Raw genomic sequence first — 27,626 nt, 5'->3', positions numbered from 1 at the left:
AAACACAGAGAGAAAAATGACTGAAAGAAATGAACAAAGCATCCGTGAGTTGGGGGACAGCTTCAGGTAGTGAAATACACCTGGAACCGGAGCCCGAAGGGAGAGGACACAGAGGTGGAAAAGAAAGAATATTTTAAGAAAAAGTGGCCAGAATTTTTCAAAATGCAGTGAAAGACATAAACCCACAGTTCCCCAAAGCTCGACAAAATTCAAGCACAAGAAGCATGAAGTAAACTACACCAAGGACCGTCCTCCTCAACATGCAGAAAACCAGTTCTAAAGAGAATAGCTTAAAAGCATCCAGAGAAAAAAGGCACATTTTTATACAGGAACAAAGAAAATGGTGATTGGTTGATGTCTTGAATGAAAACAATGCACCCAAGAAGACAGTGGAGCAGTATCTTTAAAATGCAAGAAAAGGAAACCTACCCACCTCCACTGTTTACCAGCCGAAGTGTCTTCTGAAAACAAGGGTGAAACAGGGCTTCTTCAGACACAATAAGCTGGAAGAATTAGTCACTGGCAGATCTGTACTGCCAGAAACGTGAAAGGACATCCTCCAAGTAGAAGGAAGATGGGACCAGAGGGAAACCAGGAGCCACACAGAGAAGCGAAGGGCACCAGAAAGGGAGGCTATGTGAGTCGCTGGGAGGAATGTTTTTTTAATGATTTAAATTTCTTTAAAAGATAATCAATCATCTGCTTACAGCGGAAATAACAACAATGTATTGTGTGATCTCTATCATATGAAAAGTTAAACTGTATGATCACAGGAGTACAAAGGCTGGGAGGGGAAAATCAAATGGTGGTTTAAGGTTCTCTTCCTACATATGAGATGGTATGATCTCACTCAACAGTGGATACTGACAAGTTAAAAAATATATAGTATGGGGCTTCCCTGGTGGCGCAGTGGTCGAGAGTCCACCTGCCGATGCAGGGGACACGGGTCCGTGTCCCGGTCCGGGAGGATCCCACATGCCGTGGAGCGGCTGGGCCCGTGAGCCATGGCCGCTGAGCCTGCGCGTCCAGAGCCTGTGCTCCGCAACGGGAGAGGCCACAGCAGTGAGAGGCCCACATACCGCAAAAAAACCCACAAAAAATCGTATAGTATAAATCCCAATGCAACCACTAAAATAACCGAACAAAGAATTACAGCTAAGAAGGCAACAAAAGAGACAAATGGGATAATTTAAAAATATAATAATCAAAAAAAAAGGTCAGGAAAAAAGGAGAAAAGAACAGATGAGATGAGTAAAAGATAAATAGCAAGATGGTAGATTTAAACCCAATCATATCAATAATCACATTAAATGTAAATGATTGAAACAACCAAATAAAAGGCAGAGGTTACCAGATTGGGTTAAAGAAAAAAAAGCAAGATTCAACTATATGCTGCCCACACAGAGCACACTCCAAATATAGACACAAATTGGTTAAAAGTAAAGGGGTGGGAAGAGATAAACTGGCCAACACTTAACTGAGTGGCTGATGTGTTAATATCAAAGCAAAGTTCAGAGCGAGAGTATGACCAGAGAAGAACTGGGCCATTTCATGATGACAAAGTTCTAATCATCAAAGGACGTAACAGTCCTAAATGTGCATGTACCTATGGCACACGGTAAGAATCCATGAAGCAAAAGCCGGTTAGGAGAAATGGGCAAATCCACAATCATACTCAGAGATTTCAACACTCTTCGCCCAAATGTGATTCAACAAGTACACAGAAAATCATCAGGAATATAGAAGACGTGAACACTCTCACCTAACTTGGCCTGATGGATATTTACAGAACAGTCAAACATTTCCTGAGCCACAGGTGGCAATATTTTTTAAATAATTCAAGTCATTCAAAGAATGTTGTCTGACCACATTGGAATTATACTAGAAATCACTAAGAAAAGATATCTGGGAAATCCTCAAATGTGTGCAAACCAATAATCCACTTCTTTTTAAAAATATTTTATTTATTAAAAAGACCCGGCTGTGCCGGGTCCTAGTTGCGGCATGCAGGATCTTTCGTTGCAGCATGCAGACTCTTAGTTGCGGCGTGTGGGATCTAGTTCCCTGACCAGGGATCGAACCCGGGCCCCCTGCATTGGGAGTGCGGAGTCTTAGCCACTGGACCACTAGGGAAGTCCCAGTAATCCACTTCTTAATTTCCCATACACTGAAGAAGAAACCAAAGGAAAATTAAGAATTATTTTGAACTGAATGGAAATGAAAAGAGAACGTATCAAAAACTGTGGAACACAGTTAAAGCAGTACTTAGAAATTTATGGCACTAAGCACCTAATTAGAGAAGACGGGGCTCAGATCAATGACCTCAGTTTCCTTCCAAAGGAACTAGAAAACATGAGAAAAGATGAAACCCCACGTAAGCAGAAGAAGGCAAACAGGAAAGATCACGTGAGAAATCAATGAAATAGAAAACAAAACAAAAAGAAAAAAGTAGAGAAAATTAATGAAACCAAAAGCTGGTTCTTTGAGAAGATCAATAAAATCCATAAATCTTTTACACGTGGATCCGGAAAAAAAAAAAGAAAAGACACAGATTATCAATATTAGGAACAAGAGACGCAACGTTACGACAGATTCTACACACATTAGAAGAACAGGACCAGAACTTGAAAAGATACACGTTCACCGCAGCACCGTTTACAATAGCCAAGACGCAGAAACAACCTAAATGTCCATCAACAGAGGAATGGATAAAGAAGACGTGGTGCATACATACAATGGAATATTACTCAGCCATTAAAAAGGATGAAATCATGCCATTTGCAGCAACATGGGTGAACCTAGAGATTATCATACTGAGTGAAGTAAGTCAGAAAGACAAACACCATATGATATTGCTTATATGTGGAATCTAAAAAAAGGCTACAAATGAACTTATCCACAAAACAGAAATAGAGTTACAGATGTAGAAAGCAAACGCCTTACCGTGGGGGTAAGGAGGAGAAGGATAAATTGGAAGATTGGGATTGACACATATACACTAGCGTATATAAGACAGATAACTAATAGGGACCTGCTGTAGCGCACAGGGAACAGTACTCAGTGCTCTGTAATGGCCTGTATGGGAAAGGAACCTAAACAAGAGTGGATATACGTATAACAGATTCACTTTGCTGTACACCTGAAATTAAGAACATTGTAAATCAACTATACCCCAATAACTTTCTTTTAAAAAAGAAGAAGAATACGGAATATTGTGAGTAAATTTATGCCAATACATTTGACACCTTAGAACTGGACAAATTCATTGAAAAACAAAAACTACCAAAGCTCACTCTAGAAGAAGTAGAAAACCTGAATGTATTTATTAAATCATTTGAATTTTTAATTAAAAATCTTTCCACAGAGAAAACACCAGGCCCAGGGAGGGTGGTGGTGGTGTGATGAATTGGGAGACTGGGATTGACATATATACACTTATATGTATAAAATAGATAACTAATAAGAATTTGCTGTATAAAAAATAAACAAAATTCAAAAAAAAAAAAGGATATGCCACCCTCATAAAATGAGTGGGGGGCATTTCCTCTTTCTCTGCTTTGTAAAACAATTTGAATAAGATTGAAAATATCTGTTCCTTCAGTATTAGGTAGAACTTACCCAAGGAATTATTTGAGGTCGGATTTTTTTTGTGGGTATATTTATGTATGTATGTGCCTGTGCACATGTGTGCTTATGTGTGAATAAATTTTAAGCTATTAATTCATTTTCTTTACTGATAAGAAAAAAAGAAGAAAACACCAGGCCCAGATGGCTTCACTGAGAAACTCTACAAAACAGTTAAGAAGGAAATGACACCCATTCTACGCAAACACTCCCAGCAAAGGGAAGAGAAGGGGCTACCTCTTGACTCATTCCATGATGGCAAATCCAGAATGACAAGAACAGAGGCCTACAGCACAGTATCGGTCATGACCACAGACGCAAAACACCTGAAGTTTTGGTTAATCAAATCCAACAAAAAAGGATAATACATCACGATCAGGTGGGGTTTATCCCAGGGATGCAAAGTTGGTTTAACATTTGAAAATCAATCAACATAACTTACCGTATCAACAGAAAGGAAAAACATGATTATCTCAGTAGATGCAGAAAGATCACTGGACAGAATCCAACACCCATTCCTGATGTTAAAAAAAAAAACTCTCAGCAAACTGGCAAAGAAAAGGACATCCTCCAGCTGAGAAAAGGCATCTACAAACACATGACAGCTAACATCATACTTAACTGTTAAAGAACAACGCTCACCCCTTAAGTTAGAACCAGACCTGGGGTTTGCTGTCTCCCTGCTAGTCGACATCGTGCTGGAGGGTCAAGCCAGTTCAGACTGCAGGGAAGTAAAACGCCCCTGATTTGTGAACGACAAGATCATCTATGTGGACGATTCTACGGACTCTACAAGACAAAACGTCACCGAAATGAGAAGTGTTAGAGCACTCAGCAAGGTGGCGAGACACAGCCAGCCGCAAGCAACAAGTTTCCAGAGCCAATTACACACATGTAATCGAGTCATGTGACATAGCGTCCCACTCGCAGGTATTTACCCAACAGAAAAGGAGGTACGTGTCCACACAAATTTGTACACAAGTGTTCACAGCGGCTTTATTTGTAACAGCCCCGAACTGGGAGCTACCCAAATGTCCGTCAACAAGTGACGGGGCAAACCGTTCTAGGTCCACACGATGGGACGTGATCAGCCATAAAAAGCCGTGAACCATCCGTCGACACTTGGCAACGACGCAGGCGAGTCTGAAGGTAACTGTGCTGGTGGAAGAGACGTGCGAACTGTGTGATGGCCTCTGTACCACATTCTAGAAAGAGCCAGTGGGTCTACAGTGACCGAGGCAGACGTGGGGCTGCCTGGGTTGGGGCTGGGAGGGGGCGTGAGACGACCTCTGGGGGTGATGGGAACAGCCACTGTCTAGATTGTGGTCAGAGATTCATGGACAGAAACAGGTCAAAACGTGTCAAGTCATATGCTCTAAATAGTGTCAATTATGTCTCAATAAAGTTGTTATTTAAAAAAACTATTCAGGTTGATCTGCTAGACAGACAGACGAGAGGCCTGTGTGGAGGGACGGGGGAGGCCACTGAGGTGATAGGCTCGGCCTCGGCTGCTGGGTGAACACACGAAGTGTGAACAGGTGTGACATCACTTTAAAATGCACGAGAGACCCCTTTTTGGTTTCACCTTCTCTCCTGGGGCCTCACTGGAGCCTCCCCACGCATGGGGCTGGCCACTCCTGCACCTGTGCTGGGACCACTGCGGGAGGGACTCCTCCTCCCCGAGGGACACTGGGGGTGCTGCCGGCGACTCTCGGTCACAGACACCGTAAGGATGGGTGGCCTCGAGCTGGGCAAGTGCGGCAGAGGAAGAGGCTGGTTGCTATGGCAACAGCCCTGCTTCTAAAGACTGGGCGTCCCTCCTTCTCCCTTGAAAGGGAAGAGGCAGAACCGAGAGCCAGGGGCACGCGGGGACAGGGGCCTCCTGGCCTGGCTCCTGTGGCCACAGGGCCAGTTCTACGTGCTGCTGCCAGACTGAACCACCCGCATTCACCGCATTCACCACACCCCAAGAACCCGCCGGGGCCCTTGTCCGCTCAGGAGCAGCAAGTTGTGAGGAAGGGAAATGGGGACAGACGGGCAGGACAGCTACACCGCCCCGTGTACAGCCTGTCCACGTGCGCACGCGGGCTGTTCTGCCCGCGCAGCCTGTCGCACACATTCTGGGAAGAGGAAGCCCCAACCTTGAGGATCGGCCAGCAGGAGCCTGGTAAGCGCCTAGCAGTGCACCGCAGTCACTGGGCCGCGGGGCTGGCACTGGCCCCTGAGACCAGCAGCACATGGGTGGTTGGAAATGCAGTCTCAGGCCCCATCCCAGACAGACTAGAGTCAGACCCACGTCTTTTTTTTTTTTTTTTTTTTTTTTTTTTGCGGTATGCGGGCCTCTCACTGTTGTGGCCTCTCCCATTGCAGAGCACAGGCTCCGGACGCGCAGGCTCAGCGGCCATGGCTCACGGGCCCAGCCGCTCCGCGGCATGTGGGATCTTCCCGGACCGGGGCATGAACCCTTGTCCCCTGCATCGGCAGGCGGACTCTCAACCACTGCGCCACCAGGGAAGCCCCAGACCCACATCTTAACAAGACCCCAGGTGACTCACACATGCAAGTGTTCGCAGCCATGGGCCCTCAGGGGACTTGGCAAACATGAGATGGCCGATTACATGCAGGGTCTCGAGAAATGACACAGGTGGGCAGCTTCTGAAGTGCTGCTTGAGGCACACATAGGCAGAAAATTGTAGGTCCGTTGGCAGGTCTCTGAAGCCCCTTGTCATAGCGAGGCTAGGGCCTTGTGTGCAGGACCCAGAGCCCTTGATGGAGGGCAGGCTGGCCCCCCTGACAAAGAGCTGCCTATACAGTCACTAGCCTATGGCCCCAGTTACGTAAGGGGCACCTGCGGCACCCTCAGTGACTGCCCTGTGGAGGGGATTCCTAGATGATGGCTCTGAAGTGAGGCCAATCCTCACGCACCAGAAAGCCACCATCGCTGGTCACACGGGGCGTGGGCCTGAGTCTGTGAGCCCACGGGTTTGCAGACCCTTCCTGTAGGTGTTTCCACCTCCGCAGAACGTAGAGTGCGCCATTCATACTCAGCGAGCAGCCACAGCCGCACGCTGGGCCCCGGCTGCCCCATGGGGGGCTATGGTGGAAGCCCCCAGGCCTGCCCTCCACGCCAAACCAGAAATAGCACCATGTTTCTGGGGTTGGGTCCAACATCAGGAACTGGGGAGACGTGAGGGTGGGGATTCCTTCTCTGTTCTCCATATCACTCGCCAGATGGGTGCCGAGTGACAGATGATCACAGCATAACCCAGGGCAACACCAACCGGCTGAGGTCGGGACGTGTACTTTACTGGACAAAATCACACAGTCCGTGGCGCCAGTAGGCAGCGCAGCTGGCTTTTCTGTCCCCCTCGAGGAAGGAGACCAGCGGGCTCCCGCACGTGGCAGGCACGGCAGCACACTTTCAGAGTCCGCCTGATGGCACCAACGCTCCCACCATCTTAACAAGGTCCAGGGATCTTGGTTCCCTTGATGACATTATGCCGATTAGACAGGGCGGCCAAGAGATGACAAGCGCCCTAGAGGCCTCGGTAAAGCCCATGCCTCCCGCAGCGTGAGAGGTAAACCTGCTGAAAGTCCAGGGAAGTTTGGGGGTACGACGGTCTGGCAACGCAGGCGTGTGGAGGACCACTTCTAGGAGGCACAGCGCTCAGTGCGGCTCTGGGTGGGGGAGCGGCCCACGCCACATCTGCACCTGCTGTTCTCACCCATCTCCTGGGCCCCAGGCCACTCGCCCCTTGGGTGGGTAGCCCGTCAGACCCCACGCAGCCTGGAGCATCTGTGGCAGACACCCGTGGCAAACGCCTCCAGCCCCGAGCCCTGGCATCCTGGAGCAAGTCCATCTCCTCCTGAGTCAAACACAACTCTCCACTTGAAAAGCAGCTCCGGGTCTGCCACTGAGCTCTGGGGCAGGTCCAACTCCATTTACCAAGTGGCCACATGACCCAAGGGCCCAGTGAGAAGACGGTGCACACAGCATTCGGTCCCGAATTTAAACATCAGAGCCTGGGCCCAGGCGCATCCGAAAGCGAGTCACGTGACCGGAGCCTCCAGCTCCTGAGCTGCTTGCTGCCTCTCCCTCAACCCACGCCCAGGGCTGCACGAAGAGCTTCCTGCAGCCGCGTGAGGGATGCGGCTTGCAGGCGCGTGTGCACGCGCACCGGCGTCCCCCGGCACGCAGAACCAAGGTGCACGTCCGGCTCAAGCAAGCAGCATCCGACAGGTCAGCCGGTGGCCAGACCCAGAGCCACGAAGACAGGACACTTGGGGACAAAGGTCTGGGGACAGGGACAGAGAGGGTGCCGTGTCCTGCAGGAAAGATACACCGCTCCAGGCAGCGTCCCCGACAGCAGGGGCTCATCAACGGGGCATGTCGATGTCAGCCTCTTTCTGCCATCCGTGACCACTCCGTGGGCCCAGGTGCAAAGTGGCCGTGACAGCAGGGATGGAGGACGTGCACGGGCCAATTACCTGGACTTCCCGAACTCCCACCACAGCTCCCAGCCCAAGCCCAAACCAGCAAAGACCAGAATGCGGTCAGAGGGTGCGCACGTGCCAGCAACCCGGTGGCCACTGGACAACACACGAGCCACAGTGAAAGTGGAGACGGCTGTGGCTTTGCTGTCCTGGCCAAGACGCAGGGGCCAGTGCTAAACGCCCACTGACTGCCCTGGAGCCACACCTGTCTCCACAGGAGGGGCCCATCTGAGATCTCTGCTCGGTGGGGTGTGCAGTGTCCAAGGAAGGGACCGGGGAACCCAGTACCCCTCCCAGTAAGCTGCGAGCTGAGATGGCCCCTGACCATCAGGGGTCCTCAGGCTACCGAACCAGCAGGTAGAGAAAAGGCTGCTTTAAAAAAAATTTTTTAATTGAAGTATAGGTGATTACAATGTTCCATTAGTTTCCGGTGTACCGCAAAGTGATTCAGTTATATACATGTATATATAGGGTTGGCCAGAAAGTTCGTTCGGGTTTTTCCATAAGATGTGACGGAAAAATCCAAATGAACTTTTTGGCCAACCCAACATATATATTCCTTTTCATATTCTTTTCTATTATGGCTTATTACAAGAATATAGTTCCCTGTGCTATACAGTAGGGCCTATTGTTTATATTTTATATATAGCAGCCTGTATCCCAAAAAGAAGCGGCTGCTTTAACGCCGGGGTCAAGCATTCCTACCACCGCAGAGAAATAGGGTTGGTGCTCGTTACCGACTGAACTGGGTCCCTCCGACTCATACACTGACGTTCTCATCCCCAGCACCTCAGACTGTGACCTTATTTGGAGAGGGAGCTTTAAAGAGGTGATTCAAATGAGGTCCTATGGGTGGGTCTGAATCCCACATGGCTGGTGTCCTTATAAGAAGAGGAGATCAGGACACAGACACACACAAAGGGACGACCCTGTGAGGACACGGGGAGGAGGCGGCTGTCTGCAAGGCAAGGAGAGCGCCCTCAGGAGGAACCCCTGTCCTCAGGCTGTGGCCTCCAGGATGTGAGAGACTGAGCCTCTGCTGTACGGGCCGCCTGCCCACCGTGGGCTTGGTCACGTAGCCGCATCCAGCCAGAGCTTCCTGACGAGGCAGGAAGACAACGCCCAGAGACCGGGGGCCCACCGGGCACCCCAGCACCCCTTGTATGTAACAACGGGGCCCCAGGCACCAAGCCCCGAAGCCTCCCCAGCGGCCAAGGGCGATGGGGACAGGTGCTGGCTTTGGGGTTCAGATGGAGAATGCGCGCACTGACATCCCCAGCCCAGGATGAGGCTGCTGGTGGGCCCTGGTGCCCCGCCCTTTCCATGCGGACAGGAGCCTTGCCTCGCATGTGCCCTGCCAGGCCTGCCTCACCCATCCCTGAGCCCAGGCGGCTCGGAGGGCAGCAGAGAGAGGAGGGTGGGTCGGGGCCCCCACTCCCGCTTGCATCGCTCCAGACTGGCTGCACCCCCGCTCCTCGCCACGTGGCCTCACCAGGTGGCCTGGGGTGGGCGTGGGGGGTTGGGGAGGAGCCCCAGGGCTCCACACCACCCCTCGTGGCTTCCCTGCCCCCATCCACATGTCCATCCACAGTCCCCAAGTCGCCCTCGTCTGGGCGTGCTGCTTTCTCCTGGACCCAGATAAGGAGCCCGGATGACCACAGTAGTGGACACTGTCGGCCTCCCCTGCCACTGGGGACAGTCTGGGCCAGGCAGGGTGCAGGGGGCAGCCTGGCTGGGCCTCAGGAAGTGGGAACCCTCTGGGCCCTCCTGGCGCAGGGGCTGGGAATGGGGCCTGCTGCACCCAGCGGTGACGCCAGAGACCCCAGGCGCGCAGGGCGGGCACCCCAGTGGCAACTCACACCTGTCTGCACTCGACCCGAGTCCCATCCCGGCTCCCACAGGCAGGGGAGGGGCGAGGCGGGGATGGCCTCACTCCAGCCAGGCCTCGTGTCTGCCCAGTGCCCACCACGAAGGCCGTCCCCATTACTGTGCGTGGAAAGGCACTTTAAGGGGGTGAATGAGGGGCAGGAGGGGACAAACAGAGGGGATGACCGGCTGACGGCACTCTGGCCCAGCATGGCTTCTGGCCGCCCAGGCTTACGGTCAGCACAGGTCCAGTCGCGGGGCAGCAGTGGCCCTCACGGGGAAGGGACCCCCAGGTACCACACGGGGCTCGAGAAGGGGCCTGGTCGGGCCCAGTAGTCCACAGCACGAACCCGGTAGGAGCCGGAGACAACAGCCGTGTCTGAGGACACAAAGGTACGTGCCTGCCCTTGAACCTGAACCCCTCTGATCCCCCCAAACTCCAGGTGCCGGAAGGCCCTGGACCCCTCCCCACAGGGACTGTCCTGAGGCAGCAGGCACACCTGGGCTGAACACGAAGAGGTTAAAGGTCGAAGGCTTCCTGTTGATGGGCAGGTACACCACACCCTCCAGGGAGAACTGGATCTCGTAGGTCCACAGGCACCTGGGGAAGGTCAGGCAGAACCAGGGCTGGGGTCCGGCGGGGCTGGCAGGCAGGGGGCGCCCAGAGCCCTACTCCCCTCCAGCCCCCTTCCCGGCCCCTCCCCGGGGCCCAGGACACTCTTTCTGCAATGACAAAGGGCCACACTGGCTGAGAGGAGGGGTCTGGAACACGTGCCAGGGGCAAATGGCTTGTGTAGGTGCCCCCGCCCTACATCACAGAGGTGCAGTCATGAGCCATTTGTGCCAACAGTGGGGGCAGCTGTATGGGCGGCAGAGAGCACAGTCCGCGTGGGGTGACCAAAGGGCCACAGAGAGTGGCCACATGGGCGCTACAGCCCGGAGGATCTGGGGGCCAAGGGCACGTTGGGGGGGGCAGGGGTAGGGGTGGTGACTGCACTCACGTACTTGGAGCCCACACGCTCATCGGACCAGACCAAAAGCAGCTGCCCGCGGGTCAAGGGGAGAGCACGGAGCCGGGTCACCTGGGGGAGTGAGGCACCGAGACTGGTTGGGGGCGGGGGCGACCGGGGGCGGGGGCGACCGGGGGCGGCGGCGACCGGGGGCGGCGGCGGGAAGGGAACTGCCACTTGCCTGCCCCGGCGGCTCCTCCGGGCGTGCGCACACGTGCACCAGCCAGAGCGAGGGCAGAGGAAGCTCTGGGCGCAGCGTCAGGCGGCCGCTGCTGGGAAAAGGGAGCGGCATCACGGCCGCCGGGTCCTGGGGACAGAGTCAGGGGCTCAGGGCCCTCGGACTTCGGGAGCCGCCCCGCCCCTTACCCCACGTTCCCCGCGGACCTCGGCCGCGCGCATGCGCCGGAACTGCTCAGCAGAGGGGTAGACGGGCCTGCCCAGGCGCCGCCACTCGCCGTAGGGGCTGCAGAGCCAGTTGTCCATGTAGAGCTGGACAAAGACGACCTCTGCGGAGCGGGATGCTGGGGCCGGGCTCGCCTCCTCCAGGCCCCGCCCCGCCAGAGCTACCCCCACCCCAGGAGCTGGAGCCCCCTCTCTGGGAGCCCTGCTTACCCGGGCCCGGGGGCACCCCGTACAGGCTCAGAGTCAAGGGTACGCTGCGGTTGGCATGGGCGCGGGTGTCGTCGCTCGCGTAGACCAGCACCGTGGCGCGCCAGGCGTCGGCAGGGCCCATGGGGTGGTGGGTGCTGGCCAGGACGCCCACCGTGTGGTTGCTGTCCAGCACCGTCCCGTTCCGCGACACCTCAGCCCAGAGCTGCTCGCTGTCTACGGGGGTTAGAAGGGTGGCCACGCGGAGTCGTCGCCCCTCGACCCTCCCAGGGCCCGCTTCCCACCATTTGCCCTCCTCCACTGGAGGTCCCCGGCCACACCACAAGCTCTGTGACCCACTGAGCTGGGAAGGGCGGGGAGGGACAAGAAACATGCTCCCGGCTCCCCAGCAAGGCACATCCTTCCGCGGGCCTTTGCACAAGCTACTCCTGGCCTAGAACGACATCCCCGTCCAACTGAGGCTTCGTCCTGGCCCCGCCGTCGCAGGAAGTGACGCGAAACCCGGCACGCGGCTCACCCAGCAGGGCCAGCAGGGCCATCGCCGTGAGCACCGGCTTGCGCAGCAGCTGCACGTGCGGCGGGCGCGTGTCGTTGACCTGGAAGCGCGCGGTGAGCGTGCGCTGAGAGAAGGGGTGCGGGTGGTAACTCAGGAAGGCGTTGTCGTTGCTTAGGAGCGCGTAGTGGACGGAGGAGCTGGTGTTGGCCACCAGCAGGTTCTGGTGCTGTGCGATGACCTGCGGGAATCGGGGTGGCTGGGAACGCGACGGCGGGGGCCGCCTGCCTGCCCCTCCCACCCGGGAGAAAGGCCTCCCCCGGGGGCGGGCCTGGCGGCGGGCCCACCTTCACGACCATGGCAGCGTAGGTCACGTCGGCCCTCCAGGGCTGCGGCAGGGACCAGCCCACCAGCGGGTCGGCCTCGTCGTTGTAAACGGGGGTGTCCGCGAACTTGGGGAAGAGCCGCTGTATCTGCCGCACGACCGCCGCCTCCTGCTCCAGGATGTAGATGGAGCTGCCCGCGCCCTGCGCAGAGGCCCCGCCTGAGCAACCCCCGAGACCGCCGCGGAGGGGCGGCGGGGCTGCAGGCGGCAGGCGGGCGTTCTGGGGTTGCCGCGTGCGGGGGACCCCCGCGTAGGCGCTGGGTTGGGGGCGGGGACGGACGGAAGGGCGGGGATCCCGGGCTTGACCTTCTTGTGGAGGGCGATGTAGTCCAGCCTCACGCCCACCTCCCCGGTGAAGAAGTTGGTGCCGTTGTGGCAGTGCCCCAGGAGGCCCCAGCAGAGCGGGGAGCGCGGCAGCGGGTGGAAGGAGTCTCCGGGGCCGCCCAGGCGCAGAGCTGAGCTGGCGGCTCGCAGACCCTCGGAGCAGGCGTCGTAGTAGTTCAAGAAGCCTGGGCGGGAGGGACACCGAGTTCACACCCCCGCGCCGGACGGGCGGCTGCCACCCGCTCTCAGATCCGCAGGACCCCAGGAGGCCGGCCTGCCCACCTTGCAAGGTCATGGACACGTTGTCAAAGTCGTGGTGGTCCGGCTCGTTCCACGTCTCGAAATTCCACTTGGAAACGTGCTTGAGGCCGTACCTACCTGCAGAGAGTCCCTACTGTAGCGAGAGGGCCCCTCCCCGGGGCAGGGTCATGGGCTCATGGGGATCCCCAGGGAGGGCAACCATGGTGGGGGGTTTGGATGTGACCGGAGTGTCTGATTCCCTACGAGCTCACCCCCACCGACTTGCCCCCCCTCCCCCATCAGGAGGCCCTGGTTCAGTGGGTTCATGATGAGAAGACCAGGAGGTGGCCTGGGTGGGCGTGGGAGGAGAGCCCGCACAGGAATGGCCACCCTGTCCCCGCAGGGCACGCGCCCCACCCACCGATGTATCTCCTGGCCAGGAGGGAAACCAGGTTCTTCCACTCGAACACCTGCCGCTTGTCCTCAAAGTCCGTGAAGCGTCCGGAGGGGCTGCCCATCAGCTCAAAGCCTGCGGCACATGAGGGTGGCTGTGCTCACCTGCCTGCCTCCACCAGGCCGGCACTGAGGTAGGCCCTGAGTGGGCAACCAGGAGGACAGAAGGGCCAGGCCAAGGGGAGGGGGTGGGGCCAGCAGAACAGGGGCGAGACTGGCGGCTTACCTGGGACGAGCTGGTTCTCCCTGAGAAGGTCCAGGTACCGGTCCAGGTGGGTGAAGTTGTAGCTCAGGCCCTGCCTGGCTGACCCCCTGTAGAAGGACACTCAGTGTCAGGATGGGAGAAGGTGGGCCCGGGACTGGAACCGTGGCCACATTCAAGCAGCTAAGAAACCTGCAAGGTGCCGTGCAGGACTAGGCTCCAGACTCAGCTGGCCCCTCTCCTCAAAAAGCATAACTATGTACGCCTATTAGTCACTCACAGCCTAGTATGAACTAGGGTGTCTGTGCTGGAATCCCACCCTCAAGCCTTCAGGGGCAGGCCCACTGAAGCCTGTGGGAGGGGGCAGGCAGGTCTTTTGGTAAAGGTACAACAGGATGGAGGGGGCAGAACAGGCATCCTAAAGACAGCTGACAGTGAAGCGGGAGGCTGTGGGATGAGCCTGGCAGGACCCCGTGGTGCCATATCCTGCTTCCCTGCACCTCCTGGAGGCCAGGGCCCCAGAATCGGCTCACCTTCCACACTCTGAGAGGCAATGTGGACAGGCAGGAGAGGAAGGAGGGCAGCCTCCCCACCCTGCACTCATCCCTGAGGTGGAAATGAATTCGTGGTAAGCAGCAGGAAAGCAGCTAGCGGGCCTGGGGTAGAAGAAGGCTGTGGGTTGTGGGAGACGCAGTCACACGGGGCCTCGTGACAACGGTGAGGATGGGACCCTGACTCGGGATGGGACCCAGGGTGACATGGGGAGTCCTCTCAGGGATCGAAGCAGAGCAGTACCGTGACTTTTTTTATGTGTTTGTAAGACAGTTTTTTTAGAACAGTTCTGGATTCACAGCAAAATTGAGATGGAGGTACCGAGATTTCCCATTTACCCCCAGCCACGCTCTCTCCCCACGTGCACAGCCTCCCCCATGATCAACATCCCAGAGTGGGACTTTTGTTACAACTGATGGACCTACACTAACATCACAGTCACCCCAAATCCACAGTCCACATTAGGGCTCACCTGGTGATGTACATTCTATGGGTTTGTAAAAATGTATACTGGCATGTATCTACCACTGCAGTATCACACAAAGTATTTTTACTGCCCCAAAAATCCTCTGTGCCTCACCTCTTCATCCTCCCCCCACCCCAAACCCCTGACGTGTTTACTGTCTCCATAGTTTTGCCTTTGCCATGTTTTGAAAGGATCCCTTCATCGGCCCATTGGAGCCAGAGTGGGAGCTGGGAGACGGTTCCCCTAAGGAGGTATGGTGCCCAGAATGGGTGGTGTTGGTGGCAGCGGCAAGGGGGAGCTGGAGCGGACGTATTTAGGAGGCAGAGGGGCCAGCGTCCTCTGCCGGACTGGAGGGGAGCTGGGAAGGGGGGATTCTGCACAACCGTGGATTTCGCTTGAGCACCTGCGGGTGCGTGCAGTTGGCAGAGGCAGGCGGGGGAGTAAGATGGATCTCGAATGCGCTGGCGTGGAGGTGGTTCACCTGGGGTTGGGGGCTGGGTGAGGAAACTGGTGCTCAGCCGTCAGGCCAAGGCAAGGAGGGCGAGGCAGGCGGAGTAGAGCACCGAGCCTGGGGCTGATGCGACAGCCTGGGGTGGCCCAGATGGCTGGGCCGGCAGAGGGTCTGAGGGCTTCCCCTTAGGGCACGCCTGGTCCATCCACAGTTCAGAGGGGGAGGGCGGACACGTTCTAGAGGGCGTGCAGCTGCGCCCTCTAGTGGCATCCAGGTGCGTCCCGCCTGCGCGACGGCGAGGGAGGGGCGACGAGGGATCAAGGTGGAATCTGGCCCTGAACCGCTCTGGGTCTAAGTCTCCCAGTCAGTCCCACGCCAGTCTGGCCAGCCCAGCGCTGTCCCCCTGAGGGACAGCGAGGGTCTGGACAAGTCAGCACGTCCCTTCCGGGCCTCCTCTGCCCCACCCGTCACTGCACAAGGTCAAGACCGAGCCACCACACAGACAGGGTGCCTCCGGCTCTCACCTGGCCAGGCCGCGCGTCTTCCCACCTCCGGAGCCCAGACCCACAGCACGTGCGCAGCGGGGGCCCGCCCCTCCCCCCTCCAAAGGTCACAACCGGTAGCAAAGGAAAAAAAAAACTTAAGCGCTCGGGTAAAAATTAAATGCGTGGCAGCGGACGGGTTCCAAAGTCCCACAGGTGGGGGTGGGGGAGCAGGCGTGGGAGATGGGCGACGCATGTACAGTGGAGGCCCGGGCACGGGTGCCAGGCTTTCTCTGCAGATCCTGGCAGCGCTGGGCCGACTTGGGGCGGGGGCGGGAGCACAGCAGGCCTCGGGTAAATGCTGTTCCGGCGCTCAGTGTCCTGGGCCAGCGGGGTGTCACCAGGGGAGCCCCAGCTGCAGAGCCGATCTCAGCCTGTCACTCTGAGTAGACTTGAGTGTCCGCTGACCCAGCGTCGGCACCCAGAAATGCCCTAGGAGTCAGTAACCTGCCCCCCGGGGACCAGAAGACCCAACCTTGGGGTGATCCCAGGCCCAGAAACCCCGGGGAGCAGTCCTCAGGCCCCACTGTCGGTGCCTAGGTCTCCATCCGTCTCAGCCTCCGTTGGGAGGGGAATGTGAGAGATCAAAGCTAGTGAGGGGGCTGAGCCAGAAGGTGTAGCGCGCAGCCCACCCCTGCACTCCCCCTGTAGAGGCCTGGGTCACAGACGCAGTCCAGCCCGAGAGCATCTCCATCCTGCAGCCACGCAGGGGGCCGAACTGGGCGCGAGGCACAGGCGGCGTCGCCTCCCGCTCCTGGCCCCGCACTTGGGCCGGGGCAGCCGAGGCTGCACAACGACTTTATTCACCGCACGCCGGCGGCCGTCAGGAACGCCTGCACCAGGAACGCCCCCCACCCCCATCCCTGGGCCTGAGCGCGTGCGCCGCGAGGACCCAGCAGCACCCAGGACTGGTGAGTGCTCGGGTGCGCGGGGCGGGGCCCCAGGCCTCGCGTGCTCGGGCGTGGGATCTGGGGAACACAGGGTGGGGATCGGGCCGGGTGCAGATGGGGCCGCGCTTGCTCGTCTGGCAAAGGGAGGGACGCACTCGTGGGAGGGGGCGCAGGGTGTATGGAAATGTGCTGGGTGGGGCCCGGGCCGCGCGTGCTTGGCTTGGGGGGTGCACTCGTGGGAGGAGGCGCAGAGCGGGGGTACCTGTGGAAATGCACGGGGTGGGAACCCGGGGCGCGCATGGTCAGCAGGGATGGCGGGGAGCGGGGCCGGGGTGGGGAAATACATGGTGCGGGGCGAGAGTGCTCAGAGGGGGAGACACAGACCCGCCGCTGCGGGAAACCAGCAGCCACAGTCAGGGTCTGGGGCTGCGAAGATGCCGGCCGGGGCGGCAAGAGAGTCGCTCTTCTGGAACTGGGAGTGCTGGGGTCTGGTTCTCGGGGCCCTGGAGCCCAGCCTCTTTTCACTTGCAGGGATACATGGCTCCTTTCCAAATAAGTGTACTCAGTGGCTTAAAATGGTGATTTAAAGACCAATATTAAAATAACCATGTGGCACAGGACTAGGCAGGAGGCAAGATGAGGGTGGCTCCAGCAGGCGGAGGTGCTGGAGACCCCACGCCCCATTCTGGTTAACCCGTGCCAGGGTCCTGCGGCCCCCCTTCCCCAGTGGAGGAGTCTGCAGTGGGCCCAGGGAGGTGAAGGGGGACTGTGGGCTTCGGCCAGCAAGGCCCCAGGACCCAAGACGCTCGCCTGTGTGCCTGGCCAGATGGCAGCATGAAAACCACGGTCCTCAAAGCACAGAGGGACAGACAGGGTGGGGGGGCGCTTAGGGACCGGCGTCCTGCAGTTCTCTCTCAGTTGTATCTCTTCACCTGCTTAGACACCCAGCCCGCGCAGGGGCTGGGGGAGTAGAGGCCCAGTCCCTGCCACCAAGGCAGCCAAGGCCAGGCCCCTTGTGCAGCTGGATGGGGCACATGGGTGCTGCAGCGCTGACAACAGCCCCTCCCTGAAACATAAATAGCTCCACCTGCCTAAAATCCCACCACAGGTGCTCCAAACCTAGGCGGCCCCTGAAAGCCCTGTCCCCACCTCCTGAGAGGGGGAGGGGCCACCACCCCCATTCACCCCTCCCCTCCCCGACAGTGGGCCCAGCCACCTCTGCCCACACGTGTCACGCAGGGAGTTCCCACAATGCCGCTCCGCCGGTAGCTGGGTTGGAAGATAAGCGTGTTATGACCCCCTGGTGGCCCCTCCACTCCAGCCCTGAGAAGAGTCTTATCTGCCCCTGAACTGCTGTGACTTGTCCCGCCAGCCCTCTGGGCGGTGGCTCCTGTAAGCCACATCCTTGGATAAACAGCACCCCCCAGGACTGAGTGGGTACCGCGCAGGACTCGGGGGCGGGGGGGCCGTGCCAGGAGGCCCCAGGCTCTGCCCTGGGTGGCTGGGTTCAGACTCCAGAGGGCAGGGCGAGACCTTGGGGCCCAACACAGACTCTTCAAGAACAAGGAATCGGATGGACGCGGCATCGCAGTGGGGCCTCGGCCCTGACCACTCCTCCCCCTTGATGCAGGTGTGCAGAACCCTCCCACTCTCTGGCTATCCCCCCAGCCCCCCTGGGGTTCCACTCCCACCTCTGCCCCCAAACGGGGCCTCTGGTCTTTCCCATCCAGGCCACGGATGTGGCAGAACTTTCAGGGAGGCTCTGGAGGGAAGTCCCAAAGTGAGACTGAATGTGGGCGGTGCCTGGATGGAGCTCCCCCAGCCCCCCTGCCCCTGGCTTTGGGAGACAGCAGGCCCAGGCCAGCTCAGCCTTGCAGCCCCGTCAGAGGGGCCCCTCGCAGCCTCTCAGGCCTCCCCTCCAGGACGGAGAACACTCAGGGCTGTGGTGTTCTTTCCCCACGTTGCCCCGCAGGCACTCACTTGTTCATTTTAAAGATGTGAGAACTGAGGTTCTGAGTAATTTTAAAAACAGCAGCGCACTCTCAGTTAACTGTACGTGGGACACGAGGGTGGTCATCTGAAGGGACCGTTTACCTTCACACCGGCCCTATGAGGCAGGTCCCGCTGGCCCTGGAGTTGTGGATGGAGGCGTGGCGAGGCCAGGCAGCCACCCACCGCACCGGGCCAGCACCTGGCTGGGATCCAGGTGGTGGGGCTCCAGGGGACAGAACCAGGACCCCTGTCCCTGCAGCAGGAAGGGCACACCTGGCTGCTAATTGTATCCTGATGCCTGGCAGCCCTCCAGTCCTCGGCCACACACACGCCCCGCCCCGCCCCCAGCGGCCTTGCGCCTGCTTTCCACCCAAGGACACAGAGCAGAAGGTAACATGGCTACCCTGTGCCCAGCTGGCTCCTGCGGGGACCAGACCCATCTCCTGGCGGACAGGATGTCCAGGGATGGGACTCGCAGACCAGCCCCTCCCTCGGACCCCCATCCTTGCCCACACTCCAGGGTCCTGGGAGCCATGGCACTGGGCCCCGGAGCCGAGGGGTCGCACGCTGCCTGTTCCCCCGCCCCTCCCCCAACACAACCGGCCAGGCTCCTGAGCTTCTGCCTCCCACAGGGGCCCAGAGTCCAAGCTTCCCGCTCCAGCCACTCAATGCCCCAGCCCACCTGTCCCGCACCCGGAGCCCTGCTCCTGGGAGGCTGGAAGCTTGTAAGAGCCCCATACAATTGTAACTATCTGTGCGCCTCTGATTACAGCACAACCCCCCGTATTAGCCGCTCAGGTAATGCTCATCTGGGGGAACCTATGACTCAGCAACCTTCGGAGTAAATGATTTAACTGCACGCCCAGCACAGCCGAGCAGTCAGATGCTAAGCGCAGAGCGCTGCCCGCCGGTCAGTGCCAGGCCGGCTCTGTGCCTGAGCCCACCGCCTGCACGCCCAACCCGCTAACTGAGCCCAAGGCCCCGGGGACAGACAAGCTAGGTTCGCGCTCTCTGCCGAGCCCGCGAGGGGCCCCCTCAGGTAAGAGTCCCCCTGGGACCCTGCGGCAGGACAGCAACGGCTCTAGACAACTCGGCCACAGCAGAGGCCAGCTCCCTGGATGGAGCGGAGGGGCAGGACGCTGTCGAGTGCAGAGGCCCGATTCCAGGGTTTCTTTTGTGGACTCCCCGTCGTTTAAACAGTCACTCCGTCGACACACCTGGACCTCGGGGGCTGGCTGAGCTCAAGGTGTCCAGGGACCCCTGTGTGGTGAGGTCTTCAAAGGAAAGAAACAGCCCCCCTAGCATCCCCCAAAGGGCAGGCCTGCCACTCGAGCCCTGGGGGCGGCGTCCGCCTGCCCACACCTCACACCAGGCCGGGACGAGAGCCCATCCTCCACACCCGGGGACACCCCAGGCCCCGCATCCCCAGCCAGTGCACACACCGCGCCAGGGTGACCAGGCTCTGAGGAAGCAGAGACCGTCTGCTTCACGTCACCATGAGGGGGACAGCAAGAGCTGAAGTCCTGGCGGACCTCAGCACAGCTGTGAAGGGGACGCCCTGGCGCTCGCTGAGCACAGAGGCAAGGTCAGCCTGGGCCGGGTGGCAGGCTGCCCTCTGGAGAGCAGGGACGGTTGGCACGTGTGTTCCGCGGTGCGCCTGTGCGGCCTGAGCCACCAGCCAAAACCCAGAAGCGTTAACACTCACCGGGAAAGGGGCCTGCTGTCCCAGAACACCCTGCAGGCGACGGACACCAGTCACCCCCGCTCCCCTGCCAGCCGGCCCCTCAAAGCACGTTCCAGGAATTCTGCCGCAAGGACCGGGCAGTGGCAGGCACTGCAGCAGCACAGATTTGGGGTCCTGGCGTCTGCAAGGCTCTTCCCGCCAGCAGGGCCGCAGCGCAGAGGTGACGGAGGGACGGCCAGAGGGGGCTGTGGTGGTCCGGGCGGCGGAGCGGAGGGGCCTCGGGCGCGGACGGAGAGCAGTGGAGCTTGTTCTGGCCACGCGAGTCTGGGTCTCCGTGACGCCGACTCTGACACGTCTCGCCACCCCGGCAATGACACCCACTTCTGCCCACTCTGCAGGTTTTCTCGGGGGGCGGGCTGGTGCCCCACAATGGAAGCGTCCCCTGAGTGCACACAGCAGGGCAGGGGGCTGGCGCTGGTTCGCCGGCGGCCCCCCGCACCCCCAGGCCTGCGGGAGTCTCTGAAGGCCCGGCTGCGGCGGAGCTGTTCGTGCAGTGTGCAGGGGGCCTGGGCGCTGCTACAGAGCCTGCTCCCCGCCACGCGCTGGCTCCGCCAGTACCAGCCTCGGGAGGACCTGGCGGGTGACGTCGTATCTGGGCTGGTCGTCGGCATCATCTTGGTGCCCCAGGCCATCGCCTACTCACTGCTGGCCGGGCTGCAGCCCATCTACAGCCTCTACACGTCCTTCTTTGCGAACCTCATCTACTTCCTCATGGGCACCTCACGCCACGTCTCCGTGGGTATCTTCAGCCTGCTCTGCCTCATGGTGGGCCAGGTGGTAGACCGCGAGCTCCTGCAGGCCGGCTTCGACCCTGCCCAGGACGGCCCGGGGCCCGGGGCCAACCGCAGCGCCCTCAACGCCTCGGCCACCATGCCGGCGCTTGGGCTGCAGGACTGCAGCCGGGACTGCTACGCCATCCGCGTGGCCACCGCCCTCACACTGCTGGCCGGGGTTTACCAGGTGAGGAGCTGGGCCTGGGCCTAGACAGGCTGGCTCAGCCACTAAGAGCAGCCCCTCCAGGTACTGGTCGCCCCCCTGCAAGGCCAAGCCCACGGGAAACAGGAGGTCAGGGCGGTGGCTTACCCTGCGAGGCGAGGAGAGAACAGGGCATAGGCAGAAGTGGGTGCGTGACAGCACCCCAGTTCGGGGCACCAGAGGGTGCCCGGGGTCGGGGGCCTGCCTGGCCAGCTGCAGAGTGTGGCCTCGGGCCCAAATGTGCCCCCACTTGGTCTGCACATCCTCCCCAGCTTCCTGTCCCAAGTGGGATCCTGGGAACTGCCTGCCCGCCTGCCTTCCCACGGCCTCCCCGCACCCAGCCCTCACTGGACCAGGGCTGTCCACCCCAACGTCGCCCCCTCCCAAGAGCCACCTCAGGTCCTTCCTCTCAGCTCCAGGTCCCCCGGGAGGGGGGCGGTGCTGTGGACAGGGCCGAGAAAGGAGCTGCCTTCCGATGCCCAGAGCCCGCGTGTGAGACCACGGTGAGCGTCGTGGCCACAGCGTGCACTCCGGCGTCTGCCGTGCCTGTGCGCACACACGTATGTGCAGGCGGCCGCGGGTGGGGTCCACGTGGGAAATAAGCAATGCGAGGGAGGGAGGTCCGGCTCTGTGCTATGCCGCGCCCTGCGGCCCTGACCGCGCTCTGTCTGCAGGTCCTCATGGGCGTCCTCGGGCTGGGCTTTGTGTCCGCCTACCTCTCGCAGCCGCTGCTGGACGGCTTCGCCGTGGGGGCCTCAGTGACCATCCTGACCTCCCAGCTCCGACACCTGCTGGGCGTGCGTGTCCCGCGGCACCGGGGGCCGGGCCTGGTGGTCAGCACATGGCTGAGCCTGCTACGCAGCGCCGGGCAGGCCAACCTGTGCGACGTGCTCACCAGTGCCGCGTGCCTGGCCGTGCTGCTGGCGGCCAAGGAGCTCTCGGACCGCTACCGGCAGCACTTGAAGGTGCCGCTGCCCGCAGAACTGCTGGTCATCGGGGCGGCCACGCTCGTGTCCCACTTCGGGCAGTTCCACGAGCGCTTCGGCTCCAGCGTGGCTGGCGACATCCCCACTGGCTTCATGGCCCCGCACGTGCCAGACCCGGCACTGGTGTGGCGCGTGGCGCTGGACGCCGCGTCCCTGGCCCTCGTGGGCTCCGCCTTCTCCATCTCGCTGGCGGAGATGTTCGCCCGCAGCCATGGCTACTCTGTGCGCGCCAACCAGGAGCTGCTGGCTGTGGGCTGCTGCAACGTGCTGCCTGCCTTCTTCCACTGTTTTGCCACCAGTGCCGCCCTGGCCAAGAGCCTGGTGAAGACAGCCACCGGGTGCCGCACGCAGCTGTCCAGCGCGGTCAGCGCCGCTGTGGTGCTGCTGGTGGTGCTGGCGCTGGCGCCCCTGTTCCGGGACCTGCAACGGAGCGTGCTGGCCTGCGTCATCATCGTCAGCCTGCGTGGGGCCCTGCGCAAGGTGCGGGACGTCCCGCGGCTGTGGCGGCTCAGCCCTGCCGATGCTCTGGTCTGGGTGGCCACGGCGGCCACCTGCGTGCTGGTCAGCACCGAGGCCGGGCTCCTGGCCGGCATTCTCCTCTCACTGCTCAGCCTGGCCGGCCGCACACGGCACCCACACGCTGCCCTGCTCGCCCGCGCCGGGGATTCCAGCTTCTACGGGGACCCAGCAGAATTTGAGGGCCTGGTCCCCGAGCCTGGTGTGCAGGTGTTCCGCTTCACGGGGCCCCTCTACTACGCCAATAAGGACTTCTTCCTGCAGTCACTCTACAGCCTCACCGGGCTGAACGCGGGGTACGCAGCCGCCAGGAGGAAGGAGCGGGGCCCGGGGGTGGGGGCTGGCGAGGCAGAGCCTGTCGAAGGCAGGGACCTGGGTCCCGGGAGCAGCGCGGCTGCACTGGTGCCCTCGGCGACCCGCTTCCACGCAGTGGTCATCGACTGTGCCCCGCTGCTGTTCCTCGATGCCGCCGGCCTGGCCACGCTGCAGGACCTGCGCCGAGACTACGGGGCCTTGGGCATCACCCTGCTCCTGGCCTGCTGCGGCCCCTCGGTAAGGGACACCCTGAGGAGAGGCGGCTTCCTCGGGGAGGACCCGGGGGACGCGGCCGAGGAGGGGCAGCTGTTCCCCAGCGTGCACTGCGCCGTGCAGGCGGCCCGAGCCCGCTGCCAGGAGCTGGTGGCCGCCAACTACACCCTCTAACAGAGCCGGCACCTGCGCCAGCCTCCACTCCCACCACCCATCACTGCAATCTTGCTGTCGCCTGGTGCCTCCAATCTAGAGGACCCAGGGAACCCCAAATGGGATGGAGGGAGGCAGTGAACACACACAAGGACCCAGACACTTGAGAACCCTCAACTGCACCTTGGAGACAAACGCTGCCTCGGTGCCAGGCTGGTCCGTGCAGCCGGTCTGACAGTTGGTGTCCCGTCTTACTTGAACAAGGACCCTGAGGCAGTCACGTGGCCTCCAAGGTACCAAAAGGACGTTGGTCCCTTGGCCCGCTAGCACCCCCCCACCGAGTGAGAGCTGGCAGCTCTGGCCAGGGGTGTGAGAGTCTCTGTGTTTAGGAAACCCCGCAATGCACACACCCAAGTGTCTCTTACACCCTGTGCCTCAGCCCCCACAGAGGCTGCCAGGGCCAAAGGCAGATGTGACCAACACGACCTCAGTCCGGCCCCTGGCGTGGCATCCCCACACAGTCTGAGCACAGAGCAAGGGTGCCCACTCGCCGTTGCAGGGTCCAGCTGTGCCCGATCCAGGGGCTGCCCCAGCAGCCACAGCGCCTGTGCCGCCAGGAGGGTGCCCTCCATTCTCCCTGCCCCCGGGATGCTTGGCCGAGAAGCACAGGGGCAATGGCTTCTTGGAGCAGGAGTCCCCCACCCCGTCACCCCGCCACGGCCCCGTATTTCACTGTCCTCCACACCCAGACGGCACTTCCTCTTAGTCTCCGTCTGCATCTCCATACACTGGGCTCTGCCCAGCTGCCCCCAGGCTGCCCATCCCCTCCATCACCCACCTGGCCGTGATGAGGTCCAGCAGCCAGTGGGTCCGAACCTGTTCGATGCCACCATGAGGGACGGCACCCACGTAGGCCAGGTTGAGCTGCTGGTCCCAGCTGAGGTCATACCGGTCAGCCTGGCTGTGCGGCAGTGGGGGACTGGGCACAAAACAAGGGGAAGCAGAGGCATTAGTCCCTTTGAGTGGGGCTAGCGGAGGGGCCTCAGCACAGGCCCCACACCTACAAACTCAGGGCAAGGACCAGGACGTGTCTGCTGGTGAATTTTACTGTCCCTGATGTAATAAACTGCCCCCTAGTGCCAGGACTGTGACGAAGTCTCAAGTTTATGGGGGTCGGGGGCTCCCAGAGAGATCACATTCCCACCCTGCTCCCTGCCCCACCGGCCGGGAGATATCAGCTCCAAGTCTGACAGAGGCAATCGGGGACACCAGGGACGGGGACAGGTCCCACTGCAGGGACGTCGAACGTTCTGGGGTTGCCCCCTCGAGGGGGTCCCGGTCTGCGCCAAAGAGTAGTGTCCTGGGCCACAGCCCCTCCTGCAGCCTGGGCTGCCGCGGTTGGCCACCAGGCTCTTCAGCCTCTGGGGGATGACCAGGCACACTCAGGACCTGGCCCCAGGCCCCCACCACACGGGGCAGCCGCTCAGCTAGAAAACCTCGGCAGCACCGGAAACTTCGCATAGAGCCAGCGGACAGAGAGGAGATCCCCACTCTGAGGCTGGACCCGAAAGGAAGGAGCGAGCCGCGGCCCTCCTCACTTCGGAGCGCCTACTGCAGGTCTCTCCAGGTGCGACACGGGGGTCCCGGAGGCCCGGGCCGGGGTGCGCGGCCGCGGTTTGGGAAGAGCGCGCAGCGAGCAGGGGCGTGCTGGGCCGCTCCGACCTCAGTGTCCCCCGCGGAGCGCTCACCAGAAGCCGGTGCTCCTCCAGAAGGGCTGCAGGGGACGCAGCGCGCGGGCCGCGTCCACGCGCACCAGGTGCGGAGCCTCGGCGGCCGCGAGGTACGCGGCCAGGAGGGCAAGCAGCGCGGCGCAGGGGCGAGGTGGGCGCATGGCGGGGGCGCGGGGGACGCAAGACCCGGGCACGGGAGCACCCCAGTCCCAGGAGACCCACCCGGCCCACCTCGCTCCGGGAGCCGAGGGCCGCGCCCCGCCCGCCGGTTCCGCCTCCGGGTCGCGCGCCACGTGACCGCCAGCACGGGGCGGGGCCTCGGCAGGACCGGGCCGGGCGGGGGTCTGGCGGGCCGCGGGCGGTGGGCGGGGCCGGAGCGGTGGGCGTGGAGCGGGGCTGTGGGAGGGGCGCGGCCGGGAGGGGAAAGCAGGAGGCGTGGGCGGGGTCTGGCGGGAGGTGGCCGTGGAGGCGGGCCCGGGGCGGTGGGCGTGGGGCTGGGTGGCGGGGCGAGGGGCTCCGGCAGCCCCGGAATCTGGAGCGCTTCTCCAGGCAGTAGGCTCTGCCCAGCTGCCCTCAGGCTGCCATCCCCCGCCCCAATCTGGAGCCCCTTCTCGGTAGTTTGCTCCCCTCCGTTCCCTCCCGCGCCGAGCAGACTGCGGGGACTGGGCGGCACTCGGAAAGCGCTCGGCCTTCAGCCGCTCGAGTGAAAACCGTCGTCTGTTAATGCTTCGGAAGGTCGGCTCGCGGGCCGGCAAGTATCCTAACGCGCGGGCCAGGCGGCTGCTCGGTGGAAGGTGGTCAGAAGTGGGACACATTTGGAAGGTGGACTGGTGGCTCTTAGGAATTTGGCTGGAGCAGCGTGCGGATGTGACGTTTTTTGAGAGGAGGGCTGTTGTAAAGCAACGGGGGTGGTCAGGGGGCTAAGCTGCCTTTGAGAAGCCAAGTGGACATTTCTATGGGCAGATGGGCAGCGCGGCCTGGGTGTTGGGGGCGGTGGGTCAGCGGTGAATGTTTGAGCTTCAGACTGCACGTGCACTACGTGTGTGTACACGTACATATACTGAAGGTCGCACAGCATCACATCCTCCACCAATCAAACGTCTCAGGACTCGGGGAAGAGCCTCTGGCCTTGCACTGCCCTCCCTCGGACAGCAGAACCCCGCCCCAGAGTCAACCAGTGTCACCAGTCCCTTGGGCTGAAGAGAGAGGAGCTCTAAAAGTGATGGACAACATCCAGTCACAGAATGAAGACGTGCTCCGTAGCCCGAGGAAAAGTACAAAGGCAGCAGAACCCAGGCGGGTCCTAGTGAAATGCTGAAACCAAAGCTGAAAGGAAAGCCTCCAAAGCAGCTGGAGGGGGAAAGGACCCGCCACCCTCAAAGTGCAAAATGGCAAGAAAGAACACTGACTTTCCAACAGAAGCGGCCAGAACCAGTAGCCAAGGGAAGGAAAACTTCAAACTAAACCAGTTAGCCAGGACGTCTCGATTCAGCAAAAAGCGTGCTCTGAAGTGGAGGTCAAATAGAGATGCTTCGGAGAATCCAACTCTGAGAACGCTTGTCACCGCTGACCCTCCTTTACGGAAACGGTAACTGGTGTTCTTCCAGAAGAACGTGATCCTTGCAGCCCAGAGGGGCAGGAAGGAAGGAAAGGCAGCAGAAAGGTCTATTGTCTATAAGTCTAGGGAAGAGTGACACATAACACGGCAATAATAACATCTCGTGGGGTTCGGAGTATATCCAGAGGCTGAAACATGACAGCAGTAGTAGCCCAGGGATTGTGAGGGGCACATGGTGTGTGAGCGGCTGGCCCCCCACGTCCTCTGAGTGGGAGCTTCTACTGTGAAGGGACTTTGCAGGTGGGACTAAGTTAAGGGTCTTGAGATAGGGAGATGACCCTGGATTATCCGAGCGGGTTCTGAGTGTCCTTGTAAGGGGGAGGCAGAGGGAGATTTGACACGAAAGAGGCTGCGTGGTGACTTCAGAAGAAAGAAAGCCATCTGAAGATCGTCCTGAAATTTGCACTCAGGACTTGCTTTAATCATGTGTGCTTAGACAGACGGACACAAATCCCTAGAAATAGGAGGCAGGACCACATGGGGAGGCGGAGGGAGGGTATGGGCATTATTAAAGTATCCTCACATGCAAAGAGTCTTTAGTGCCCAAAGGCAGGACAGGTCCCCTTTAACAGAGGAGAGGGCAGTGGAAATGCTTTGGAACTTGGCGTGAGGTGTGAGTTAACCACGGTCCTTGAATTAAGAGAGATTGAGGGCTGGGACAAGACAGAGGCCCATCTAGGCTTCCACTTGCTGGACTGGAATTTGAAAAGGGGTGTTTGAGGAGACCAGTCTTTGTCTCAGTCACACAGGCCCTCTGGGAGCCGTCAGGGACTATACTTTGAG

The 27,626-nt window shown here is 60.0% G+C and overlaps 3 protein-coding genes across 6 annotated transcripts; 2 read left to right on the top strand and 1 right to left on the bottom strand.

The window, feature by feature from the left end:
- Window positions 1-8,488: 8,488 nt before the first annotated feature.
- IDUA (alpha-L-iduronidase) lies at window positions 8,489-25,501 on the bottom strand. 4 transcript variants are annotated; one of them, XM_032632586.1, is made up of 14 exons: window positions 25,244-25,501; window positions 24,334-24,474; window positions 13,725-13,810; window positions 13,467-13,574; window positions 13,088-13,183; window positions 12,788-12,990; window positions 12,444-12,623; window positions 12,121-12,337; window positions 11,607-11,819; window positions 11,379-11,500; window positions 11,176-11,301; window positions 10,990-11,066; window positions 10,485-10,585; window positions 8,489-10,363 (listed from the first exon to the last, which is right to left on the bottom strand). In XM_032632586.1, the coding sequence occupies exons 1-14, from the start codon at window positions 25,384-25,386 to the stop codon at window positions 10,257-10,259; spliced, it is 1,920 nt and encodes a 639-aa protein (XP_032488477.1). In that variant the 5' UTR covers window positions 25,387-25,501; the 3' UTR covers window positions 8,489-10,256. The 4 variants fall into 4 exon arrangements, 3 of the variants coding, with proteins under 3 accessions (XP_032488477.1, XP_032488478.1, XP_032488479.1); XM_032632587.1 differs by having other exon boundaries at window positions 12,827-12,990; window positions 25,244-25,499; XR_004349982.1 differs by lacking the exon at window positions 11,379-11,500 and having other exon boundaries at window positions 25,244-25,499.
- Window positions 14,365-18,865, top strand: LOC116754201 (translation initiation factor IF-2-like). The gene is made up of 2 exons (XM_032632589.1): window positions 14,365-14,969; window positions 16,363-18,865. Exons 1-2 carry the CDS (start codon window positions 14,731-14,733, stop codon window positions 17,186-17,188), a joined length of 1,065 nt encoding a protein of 354 aa, XP_032488480.1. The 5' UTR covers window positions 14,365-14,730; the 3' UTR covers window positions 17,189-18,865.
- SLC26A1 (solute carrier family 26 member 1) lies at window positions 20,685-23,617 on the top strand. Its single transcript, XM_032632584.1, has 2 exons — window positions 20,685-21,297; window positions 21,987-23,617. Exons 1-2 carry the CDS (start codon window positions 20,707-20,709, stop codon window positions 23,514-23,516), a joined length of 2,121 nt encoding a protein of 706 aa, XP_032488475.1. The 5' UTR covers window positions 20,685-20,706; the 3' UTR covers window positions 23,517-23,617.
- Window positions 25,502-27,626: the final 2,125 nt, after the last annotated feature.

Source organism: Phocoena sinus, chromosome 5 (assembly GCF_008692025.1).
Source record: "Phocoena sinus isolate mPhoSin1 chromosome 5, mPhoSin1.pri, whole genome shotgun sequence".
Lineage (NCBI taxonomy): Eukaryota > Metazoa > Chordata > Mammalia > Artiodactyla > Phocoenidae > Phocoena > Phocoena sinus.
The sequence above is the reverse complement of the archived record's forward strand: the minus strand, read 5'-3'. Positions and strand labels throughout refer to the sequence as shown.

Coding starts and splice junctions, on each gene's coding strand:
- SLC26A1 (XM_032632584.1), top strand. CDS start 20,707: ATGGAAGCGTCCCCTGAGTGCACACAGCAGGGCAGGGGGCTGGCGCTG. Junction 21,298..21,986: donor TGCTGGCCGGGGTTTACCAG/GTGAGGAGCTGG, acceptor CTCTGTCTGCAG/GTCCTCATGGGCGTCCTCGG.
- LOC116754201 (XM_032632589.1), top strand. CDS start 14,731: ATGTACATTCTATGGGTTTGTAAAAATGTATACTGGCATGTATCTACC. Junction 14,970..16,362: donor GAGACGGTTCCCCTAAGGAG/GTATGGTGCCCA, acceptor CTCCCCCTGTAG/AGGCCTGGGTCACAGACGCA.
- IDUA (XM_032632586.1), bottom strand. CDS start 25,386: ATGCGCCCACCTCGCCCCTGCGCCGCGCTGCTTGCCCTCCTGGCCGCG. Junction 13,184..13,466: donor CCTGGCCAGGAGATACATCG/GTGGGTGGGGCG, acceptor GACTCTCTGCAG/GTAGGTACGGCCTCAAGCAC. Junction 11,501..11,606: donor CGGGGTGCCCCCGGGCCCGG/GTAAGCAGGGCT, acceptor CCCGCTCCGCAG/AGGTCGTCTTTGTCCAGCTC.